This window comes from Montipora foliosa, chromosome 7, assembly GCF_036669935.1.
Source record: "Montipora foliosa isolate CH-2021 chromosome 7, ASM3666993v2, whole genome shotgun sequence".
NCBI lineage: Eukaryota > Metazoa > Cnidaria > Anthozoa > Scleractinia > Acroporidae > Montipora > Montipora foliosa.
In genome coordinates this window covers 30,844,610-30,856,343 of record NC_090875.1, presented here as the reverse complement: position 1 = coordinate 30,856,343, position 11,734 = coordinate 30,844,610, and the positions used below count along the sequence as shown (strand labels likewise).

At 39.6% G+C, this 11,734-nt stretch overlaps 1 protein-coding gene across 2 annotated transcripts in view; it reads right to left on the bottom strand.

Moving 5' to 3' along the window:
• Positions 1-851: 851 nt before the first annotated feature.
• The window catches only part of LOC138011790 (probable ATP-dependent RNA helicase DDX20), a 20,065-nt gene continuing 9,182 nt past the window's right edge, over positions 852-11,734 (bottom strand). The window contains exons 6-13 of one of the 2 annotated variants that reach the window (XM_068858985.1): positions 11,289-11,431; positions 10,217-10,281; positions 8,833-8,906; positions 7,134-7,192; positions 6,053-6,135; positions 5,567-5,672; positions 4,552-4,653; positions 852-3,098 (exon numbers count right to left, since the gene is read on the bottom strand). In XM_068858985.1, the coding sequence (XP_068715086.1) occupies positions 1,363-3,098; positions 4,552-4,653; positions 5,567-5,672; positions 6,053-6,135; positions 7,134-7,192; positions 8,833-8,906; positions 10,217-10,281; positions 11,289-11,431 (2,368 nt within the window). In that variant the 3' untranslated portion in view covers positions 852-1,362. The remainder of the gene's footprint in view (positions 3,099-4,551; positions 4,654-5,566; positions 5,673-6,052; positions 6,136-7,133; positions 7,193-8,832; positions 8,907-10,216; positions 10,282-11,288; positions 11,432-11,734) is intronic. The other variant, XM_068858986.1, reaches the window with a different exon arrangement.

Genomic DNA, 11,734 nt, shown 5'->3' with positions numbered 1-11,734 from the left:
TAACTGGTTGTTCTAGGTTTATTGAGAGACAGAGTGTAATTTCCGCGAACATCATGACAAGAAGATCGGAGAGAAATTTTCGGTTGTTTTTCATATGCAATAGCAGGAAAATCCTTCAAAAGCAGACTTTTATACTATGAATATGAAGAAATTTTGAATGCGCTTATTGCATAGAGATCATATAGAGTTTGCCTTTTGTAATCTGCAAATGAAGATCTTAGTATTCTTATTTACATTATACCGTTCTTTTGACAAGAACAACTGACGGAAGTTTCGTTTCGTTTATGCCTGTAGAATCAACTGAAACCTCAATTCCTTGTAAAAAGTTAACCAGCATCTTATTTTTTTGTGGTAGGCTAGGTATCGGAGAGCCTGAATATATACGCATGACAACAATTGACCGCAGTCGCTCCTAGTTGTTAACTCAGTTAAATCTTCATTTAATTTCATTTAGATGTGGTTATAATGTGCATGATCATGGTTACTTGAGCAAATACTGAAATCCTTGTGCATATTGAAACTGTTGGACAGTGACTAATCCACTGGATAAAGTTATCTGGCTGTTGAACAACTGGGGCCAGGTGTAAAAATGGGTACCCCTGCTGGGGTAAACCTCGCAATGGACCAGCATCCAATCCAGGGCGATCGGGGGAGGGGGGGGGGGGGGGGGGGGATTTAGCAATACTCTCAGTTGCTTCGTGCCTTTTTAATACCGGAAAGTGCGCAACTATGCCTTCACCTTGCCTTGAAGTTATGCCCCTAACTGAATTTAGAATTGGGTTCCTTTTATCCTGCAAGATACTCTAACCAGTCAGACACAAGATTAAACAAAACGGATCATAAGACATGCTCAGCTTGCAGAGTGGCAGCTTAATGTGCCTTGTATTTCTTTTACACGCTTGAAGGCCCACTTAAATTTTCTTTTGCACAATTTAAATGGATGGAGAACTCAACTGGATAAAAATTAAAACCACTCCGATTGCTACATGTATTGACCAGTTAACTCAAAATTTTCTTCCAAGAAAAAAGAAAAAAAAAAAACCCAATGCATTACTCTTGTTACCTACACTGTAAAGCACAGGTGTAGCGAGGTAAAACTAAAGAAATTGGGTGGAAAATGTTTGTTATTTCAAACTAAAATTAACAGGTGACAATTTTGGAATGAGAGTTTACCATCAGTTGACTCATACTGTACCACATTAAATTTGATCTTTCTCTGACCAAACCAACATAGAAGAGATTATCTTGGTTACAATCTTCTTCTTATTATTATTAATTAACTCGTCTGTGGTAAGCACCTCACTTTCCACCTTACTCAAATCCAGTTAACCTCATCTTTATAGTAACTTCCACTTGAACGTTTTAGACCAGGCCAAGAGCACGCCTACTAAGAGATACAAATTGTTTGATACAATAAACCTGTCTGTAATAAGCGTTACACCATTTCATGTTCCACTGGCTGTTCTGATCCCACCTAATATCTTCAAATGACGGATCAAAATGTTGCTGTGGAGTTTTAGGGAACTGTAGCCCCTTTCTGTCGAACAGGTGGTCTGTTGAAAAGGTATCTTGATTGTCATAATGATCACACTGATTATGATCATAAGTAGTGAAATGCATATACGGGTCACTGCAATAGTTATCGAAGCCCCATTGCGGCGCACTATAATAGGCACTACAATGGTCTGTGAAACATTCCCCATGTTCACATCCACTTGAGCTGTTGTGGCAATAATCACAGAAAGTAACATTCTGAAATCTACATTTATCTCCAAACATTTGATTGTATGTCGAACTGGGAAAAGCATCAAAATGTTGTGGAATCACGCTGGGCCCTCTTGCTGGCTGTGCTTCAGTACACCTATTGTTTCCATCACAAATGCCAGAATTGCTATTTTTCTGAAGTTTGTGAACATGCGTATTCCTTGACACATGGTGCGAGGCCATGGAGTGCAAAGTTTCTGCTGACTTTTTGTGAAAGCATTCATTGAATGTGTCAATGCCCTGCGCTTCATCTTCAAAGCTTGACGGTGTACTTCCATGAGATTGATCATCGCATTCCAAATCGCTTGAATTTATAGACGTATCATAATGTTGTAAATTGGAAACATTTTTCAAGTACTCTTCAAAATGTTTCTCAAATTCTTCCACACTAGGCAACTGACTGGTGTCTTCATCTTTTGTCTCAAGCTTAGAATGGCAAAGTACACCATCATCATCCCTCGATGTCTTGGAAGCATTCTCGTGTTTAACATTAACGTCTCTCAAGCGAGATTTGGGCGATTTCTTTTCCTCTGCAGAAGGCAGAGACAAGTCATCAACACCAGTGTCCTCGATCTGAAAATTAACAAGCCTTTCACTGTCCCCATTGGACACAGGACTTAAACTGAGCATTTCAAGATGAGATTCTATATTCAAATCTTGTAATTTATTTAAAAGGTCATCACTGATTTCTGCAAGTGAAGAGGTGGTGACGTTGTCAGCTAATTCAGTCAGAGACAACGCTTTCAATGCTTGGTCACTACCAGCTGTCAATTCAACCTCAGACTTATCCAGGGGAATTCCTTCAGTATCATCACCTGCTTGACTACTATATCCTTGGGTTTCAGCATAGCTGCCCTGACCATTTTCAAGGAGTTTAGTTCCATGAAAGGACTCGCAAGTTTGATTTTGTGGCCTAGTAGAAGGACATTGAGTTGATACACTTTGCTGGGCAGCCAATGTCACATGTTCCACTGTTTGTGTTTTTTCAGAAAAATATCCTTCTGCACTCTGCTCGATCTGTAATTCCTGCAATTCACTTTGGCTATGCAAAATCTCCGAGTTGTCTTTCAGATCTCGAGCCATCTCGATGGTACTGCTTTGTTGATCCATTCTGACCACAGTTTTACCTGTGGTTCGATCCAGTTCATCTGAACATCCTGCATGATCTTGTATCGTGTTCGATCCCAAGTTGTGCAGCCTCACGGAGTCCTTAGATTTTCCTTTGCCAGAATTTTTCATAATATCAATTTCCACTGTGGTCTTCCCAGGCAGCAGCGACTTAGAGGCAAGACAACCAGATGGTTCACTCGTGCACAAGAACTGAGGGATGGGATCTGCAATTAAGACAAAAGGCAATTTCTAACCTTACATCAGCTACTTCTTGAAAGTGATTGCGAGTGCAAATCACTGGTGATGGTAGGTAACATAGTTGAACACTTCTACCAATGAACATTTGGAAAGTTATGTTCATGCAATCAGATGCACATTAAATTTTAATTTTGATGAACATCACAGTGTAAGATACCAATTTACAAGAACAAGATACTCTAAGTGATACATGTAGCATTAGAAATATTTCAAAAGATACGGTTAAGGAATTGTTATAACCGTATAATTCATGTTTACGTGCGAAGCAGGCCTAGGATTGGGTGGACTCTCAATACAATACATACTTAATTGACCTCTCCCCATAGGGGTTTTCAGGGCCAATGAAACACAACGAAACGACAGAACAGAACAACAACTGTTAAGAATCCCAACTGGTTGGAGGCAAACCAGTTGGCTATTTACAAGTGCGGCTGAACCAGGGACTACCAGGATCAAATTCAACGGGTGGTCAGAGCGGGTCTTGAACCCGGGATCTCCGGATCTCAAGGCAAGCACCCTAACCACTGGGCCACACTGCCTCCTCCTCTTCTCCGTGATGTGTACGTATCACCTGACAGGTGTACAGTGTATATCCATACAAATGCAACATGGAATTTGAGAAGGGATCCGAGACTCCCTGTCAGACGACACTTTGGACACTTATCACAATCAGCTTCCATCTCCTTTTGTCATTTCTTGGAACATCAATGACAATTTTCTCGCAAAAAGGAACTTGGACTCCCTTTAACTAGACTGAAGGCAACCATCACTTTTCAGGCTGTCTACCCATTAGCACTCCTACACTAGACACAAAGAACCAGCTATAGACTAAGCAAAGTCCCCTTTTTTCGACAATTTGGTTTATCAACGGAGTTGATAATGTAAATTGGCCACCGTACAGAGATTCTAAAAGCTGACGTTTCGAGCGTTAGCCCTTCGTCAGAGCGATTCGCTCTGACGAAGGGCTAACGCTCGAAACGTCAGCTTTTAGAATCTCTGTACGGTGGCCAATTTACATTATCAACTCCGTTGATAAACCAAATTTTTGTATACTACACTGTACTTTCCCACCGACGCAGCACCACCGTTTCTTTAGAAACTACCCCTTCATCCCCTTTTTTCGGCAGAGGCCAAAACGCCAGTAAACATAAATCAGCTAAAATAATCATGTACGTGTAAGCACCTCACTGAACTCTGGGAGTGAGGTGCACTCAGGACATAAGATGGACTACTGGTAGCCTATTAAAGACAGCGATTATAATAGACCAAAAATACATGTAAGTGCTTTATAACTCGTCTGGTGCCAAGCTCTCCATTTTACAGATCATGAGTAATTGGGAATCACAAGATATCACGATTCCAAATCACCGCATGTTCCAATCTAGACCCAAGACATTTTTTTTTTCCAATTTGTAATACCTGGAAGTGTGTCTATTGTTACCCCAATAGTCTCTTCCATCTTCTTAAACAACTTTTCCTCTTCTCCTTTCGCTACATACGTCACAGCAATCCCCTGTGTACCTGTAAATTATTTGAGTCAGTTAACAGATCTAAATTATCACTAATTCATTAGCTCATGCAGTAAAAATGTGCCTGGCCACCCCTTTATCAAGTTTAATTTGTGCGTGAAGGTGTGGCCATTATCCATGTCTGTCAATCAAAGAGGTCACTAAAAAGAGGTGATAAATTCAATGAGCAAAACATTAACTCGGCATGTGGTGGTAGTTCCATTGCATTGCAAAATTTGCCACGATTTTGATAGATATTTCATTGATTCTGCTATTTTATCTCTAGGGTCCTTATAATTATAATATTAGTATACATACTGGTACACAAGTTAATAGCCCTCTCCGCACACGCCGAATGGCTAACTCAGAGGTGATCATCCAAGTACTTTTCATCTTCGAGTAGCCGGCGAGCGAGATTTGAAATTTCCGACGACATTTTACAAATACAACGCAGTTTTTTGGTTCGCTTTCTATTCACCTTCTCTGGTATATACTCAAACAATAATAAATATTTTTCACCTCAGCGTTGGTGAAAGTGGTGGATATTTACCTCACCGCTTTGCGGTAAATATCCACCGCTATTCACCTCCACTTTGGTGAATAATTGTTAATTATTATTATTATTACTACCTTTCTCCCAGTTACGTTTAGTATCTTCAACAAGTTTCTTGTCAATTTGAGTGTTACTCTCAGATTGGCAGGAGGGGTTCTAAGAAATAGTGTGGGGCAGAGTTTAACAAGTCATGTAAAATTATTTACAGAAATAATATGGAAAAGCCAGGCCCCAAACCATGGACAGTTAAGTCAGAAATCTGTTTGCTCAGACCATGTGAGCTCTTGAGGACTGCAAACCATTAAATTATATTTTAATATAATTTTTTTAACACTTGTACCAATCTTTGGCGTTTAGAGTTCATCGGACTTACCAAATCTACCAGCTCGTCCAATCCTGTGAAGGTACGTTTCATGGTCGCGTGGTACATCCATATTAACCACCAGATTGACATGTTCTGCATCAATACCACGTGATGTCTAGAAAGTGTATTGAAATCTCAGCCATGTGTGATCTACCATTCCCATTAACTACTGTTAGCATTAATATTTTTCTACGTTTAAAAATAGATTACAGTATCTCACACACCAAAGCTTTGGATCACTGGTGAAATATTCTTTAGAAGGATTTGAACTTTTATTATTGCCTTAACATAAATTGCGAATACCGATTTTCAGCATTTGTAGACATATGCCGGCAGGGCCTCATTGTTTCGTTCATGTGTTTAACCTTTTCTTTTATTTTTATTTTTATTTTTTATTTTATTTTAACACTTCTAATGACAATACTTACATTTATATGGAGGAAAAATGAAAACAACGTACAACAGATAAAGGAAAAATACAATGTTTAACCTTACCAGATCAGTTGAAATGAGCACCCGACACTTGAACTCTTTTAGCTTTTCTATTGCTTTGAGTCGCTGTGATTGACTTTGATTGCCTAGAAAATTGAAGAATGTAATATTATTGAAATCTGAACTAAGCCAAAGATGAAATGAGAGAGCCTGCTCCCATCTCCACCAATTACATGTATTAATGGCCGTAATTGGCAATGGCAGAGTTCAAAGCAATGGACCTCTTTAGCTTGTACATTTTGTTTTCTCATTTCAGACCACGTGATGTTACTGTAGGGAACAGTTTCTTTCAAATGTCGTCTCATGCACGTGAATATGTATGCATAAGTAATGAAAAAAACAAAAGGAAAATTCCCTTGGGAAGACTTGCGGTCCAGAGTTCTTGAGTAACTTCAAGTCCTGCTCTTACTACCAGTTTATGTTGTTCTTGAGTAAGTCCCAGTTCAAATCTTCTGAGATTATTAGTGACTTCAAACTGTTGCCCCATCTCACACCTCTTCACACTCTATTTATGTATGTATGTAATTATTACGTACAAGGCGAATAAAGGCGCCATTTTATTTCATTCCACTTCATTTAGTGCTCACAAAACTTTGTGGGCCATTGGAGAACCATACACCTTATTCCAAAATGGCCGCCATTTTAGTATTCTTTTGTTCCCATGCAAATTGGCCCTTATGGCCTCACTTTCAAACATAAAATTCAAGAGTATTTAACCTTGAACGAGGCCATAAGGGCCAATTTGCATGGAAACAAAATAATATTAAAATGGTGGCCATTTTGGAATAAGGTGTACTGTTCACTCTTTGGAAAGATCACGGCACAGATTTCCAGGACTTGTGACTGTTCTGTTCTATTCTCTTCAGCTGCCTTAGCAGTAAATGGATGTGTCAAAAAGGCTTATGGTGTACGAGTCAAAGCAACTTTGCCAGGAGCTGGAACTGGTCCGAACATGTTAGTGAAGATGGAAGTGCAGCCTGATGACGACTTAAATTTGATACTTGATTGAAAATCCCTCTGTTGATAATATTAAATCAATATTATTTTAATGAGCAATCCTATAAATTATTGTCTCATCACTGACCGGCAATGAAGACAGATGGCCACCCTTTCAAACGAAGAGTATCGCATAAACTCTGGGCCCTACAGAATTAAAAGAAATACACTGCTGTTATGTAAGTAACAGTTCATTCGTTACCTTTGTGAACCTTATTAGCTTGGAAACAGGACTGGTATGACTTAAAGCTGGTTGTATTGTTGATAGAAAAGCGGCGTTAAAATCTAAGACGGCGTGGTAGACGAAAACGTCACGTGCACTATCGAAGGTTTTCGCGATTAGCCCATCTCGCTGGTGTCGTACAATGTGGGCGAAGTACCCTACAAAGAAATTGCACGAGCGGTTTTAGAGTAAACACAGAGAATGAAAGGTTCACATTTCTAAGCTCTCGTTGTCGTCAAAACCTCAAATTTGGTGATTTCACGTCGTTGTTGTGCAGAGCACCGCACGAATTTGTGCTAAAATGCGTGCCGCACGTGCAGCACGATTATTTTTCCTCTTTTATTATATAGATAATGATGAAATACCAGGATTTCTCCTTTAAGTAAAAAATCATATCTTCACCGCGCGCAGTGAAAGTATTATTTTTATCTTTCACATGTCAGAATATAGGTGTCGTCATGGTAACGAACACGATTAGCCAATAAAACGCGAGCTTCCTCTTCATTGTAAGATACTCTTGTGTTTTAATATAATTCTTCTACTACAAGACCATTTTAATTGCAAAATTTTACATAATCATGATTTGTTTTTCATAACTTTCATGTCTTGTTTCATGTTACACAACATGCGTGTTTTAGCGGTTGGTGACCACTTTTTCATCATCATGACTTCGAAAATGATTAAACCAATTCTTTTTAAATCTAGACATTTCATCAATATCTATATAATAGACAGAATATTACATGGCCGCTTGGGGATACGAATTTTATCTTCTCGTGCTGAAAGTATCTCCCACTCGTTCGCTTCGCTCACTCCTGAGAGAATTCGTATCTCCGCGCGGCCATGTAATATCCTCTATTTAACCAATGATATTGTTGTTTCGTGTCGTTCTCGTTGACGACCGCGCCGTAGATCTTAAAGTCCCTAAAACCAAAAATGCCAGCCTGGCAACCTTTTTGTACAGTACTATGGAATAATATAGTTCCTGGTAACTCTGCAGGAGTAATGCAAAGTTGACCAAGGAATTTAAAAAATGTGCTGTATTTTGCACCAGCCTAAAAGAAAAAGACAATATGGTTTCACATTCTCTTTAAGAAAACATTTTGCAGTCATGTGACGCAAACTGCACTCTGAGGTTTAAAAACCAGGTAGCCTTCTAGGCTACATGTGTGGGATAGCACCAGTACAAAGCTAAGAACTGGTCGAGTAGATGACAGAATGAAAATAAACGTGTTTTTATGTTGTCAAAGCCTTTCATCAGAAGGAGTAAAAAATATCGTGAAAACCTAGTTTATCTTTCTTTGTCGTTGCGACTGTACATGCCACACATGTCGTAAATCAATGTCCAACCACTTTTCAAGCGATTTAACTTCGTTCTCAGTCGAACTCTTTCGGGTAATGGCCGGTCTGGATGTATCCAGCTAAATGTTGTCAATTGGCTGACCACTTTCCAATCGATAAAACTTCGATATCAGTCGAATAGTAACGGTCGATCTAGACAGACTCGATAGCAATAGTGTGGGATACCATAGGTATCCCACCTAAAAACAACCAACACTCTGACCTGATCTGGTAGTTGGAGAACACAAGGCACTGATTGAATGCTACACTTGATAGAAGGCTTAAAAGTTTTGCGACCTGGAATGAAGAACAACCTTAAGTTGTAGCAATTACCAGTAACTATTAATGAAGGGCTGGTACATGTAGTTAGGGCTGTAGGGCTGGTATGAACTGCAGCTGTGCTTAAGTGATTACGGGTGAAAAATTTATTATTGCTTAATGGACACCTGCTTAGCTTCTCATCATCATTGCAGCACCATCATTGTGCCAATCATTTTAATGCCTGGAATCTTTCATTTAACTTTACTTTCATTATTTCAATGATAAAAGTTTTATTGCAACCTTGAATAAAATATAAAAAAAATATTTAATACATGTAATTATGAAACTTGCACGGCACATACTGTACTGTAAATAGTAAGACCATTTTACAGTTCTTTGCTGAGTTACCAGGCCTTTGAACAAAAGAGGGGCTGGAATAGGCCATTTCCGAGTTCATGTGTGCCTCCTCTTCAAAGCGAGTCTAAGTGCATAGTTTTTGTGATGGTAATTAGTTCTACTTTACATATGAATGAAAACTAATTTTAATAAGAAAAACTTCGCATGTACCGGTACACCCCCTTTGAAGAGAAGGCAGACATGAACTCGGAAATGGCCTATTGACCTTGCTTTGATACATGCATATGGAGGCGCACTGGTGGCTCAGGTAGACGAGCACTGGGCTGTCAAGCGGGAGGTCGACTCTGGTTGGACCTACACTCAAGGGCTTTAAATAACTGAGGACAAAAGCAATGCCTTTGTAATGAAATCTGCAAATGGTTAGACTAAAGCTCTAGATAGTTTTTCCGGAAAAGGACGATAAACCGTAGGCCCAGTCTTACGACCCTTCAGTGTTCATAACCCTGTTGGACGTAAAAGAACCCACAAACTATTCGCAAAGAGTAGGGCATGTACTTCCCAGTGTTGTGGTCTGTCTTCTGAGGTGTATCATGGTTGGGAGGGTACATGTAAAATGCTCCGAGATACTAGCTACATCAAGCTAAGTACTCTAAAATCCGAGGGTAAATAAAGATACGATGATAAGATAATGAGGAGCAAGGATGGCACAGTCGGTTAGTGCGCGGCCTTGGTGCAAGAGGTCTTGAGTTCGATTCCCAGATCTCACATCCTTGTTTCGACTTCTTTCCTTTCCGTGTAGCTAAGTAGCTTTAAATACCCGTAAAACGGAGCACTGATGGAGAGGGGGGAGTAAAATGAGCGCACCGTCGACCTCAGGTTTGTCAGTTGAATTACTGTTACAAGTTATCGACGTTAAATATGGTTACTTTACTTTTTTACTTTTACTTTACATCTACTGTAGTTTAACAAGACTTATGTGCACACAATACCTTTTCCTGAAACGTTTTGTGAGGCAATGGATGAAAAGGTACTAGTTGATAGAACTGTTTGATGCCTTCAAAAAAGAACAAAAAATGAGATTACCAATACTATTGAAACTAAAATACATCCAGGTAAAAGTTGTAAGGGGATACCTTGGGATCCCTCGTAGGGAGGGGTGGGTGGAAGCAAAAGAGAGGGCAGTGCTCAAAATAATAATGTGCTTAACTTTATAGTTACAATGTAGGTCAGTCTACAGTCTAAACTTCAAGAGAGAGTTAACTATCAAAGGGTAAGTTCTACTGTGTCAGAAACCCCAAGAAATTCATGGGATGGAGAGTTTGCCCTTGGCAAGTCACTGAAATTGCCATGGTCCATTCTAGGGAAATTAAAAATGTAATACAGTAAGTAATAAGTAATAAGTCTTGCTAGTCGCAAAGTAGTAGCAAGGTCATTGCAAAGTACAACAAGGATGCATCTCAACAAGATTGAACCGAAAGCATACTATGGCGCCTCCAGCCACTGTATGGTCCATGTATGACTTTGGAGCACGGCTTACAGCCAGCTGGAATCAGCTGCATGCTGGTTTTTGCTGAGGGAGGAAAATCCGAGAACCTGGAGAAAAACCCTCGAAGCAGAGTAGAGAACCACCAAAAATTCAACCCACTTATGGTGCCAGGTCAGGGAACCAAACCTGGGCCATATCGGTGGGAGGACAGTGCTCTTACCACTGCGCAAACCCTGCTTCCCTGAACTTGGATGTCAGCAGGTTTGAGGAAGAGGTACTGTGTGATTGAAATTCCCCTGGAGAATTGGATAATTGAATTTACCATTAATTTGTGTATTTTCATTAATTTTATAGTTGTTAATGATGTCAAGATCGTGGACAATATTAGAGGCCAGTTCAAAGACATTCAAAATAAAGTCTGTGCATAGTCAGACTGTACAGTAACTTGAGGAAAATTCAATGACATACACATTATACCATGAAAAAACTGACCTGGTACTTGTACATGTAGGATTTGGTAAATTGTCATGTTTACTTACATTGTAGTAAGTACTATAATACATATGTTGACTCACCCTGTAGGGTGGGGTCAGTTGCATTAAGCCTGATAAAGGTTGGCTCCCTCATGTACAGTGTTAAGTGTTCTGCAAGGTACTCTGGGTAGGTAGCAGAGAATGCCATCATTTGCTTGTTTGACGGCAGGGATGAGAAAATCCAGCTGAGAAGAAAGATGCACATTGGAAGTCCTTTGTTGTAAGTTAGCAATGTTAGTGTTCACACTGCAACCAGGTTGCATTCACAATAGGGATTTTAAGAAACAATATAGGCTATGGCTATGACAATGGACCACAATGCCACAAAGCAATAATATGACTGGTTAAAAGAGGAAAAATAATCGTGAGGTGGATGTGCGTCATGCATTAACCTGCCTGAAGTACAAGTACTTATGAGCAGATTGGGTCAGCTTGCTGTTCCATCAGTTCAGCACCCTTACATAATTAGCGAAAATATGACTGTAGCA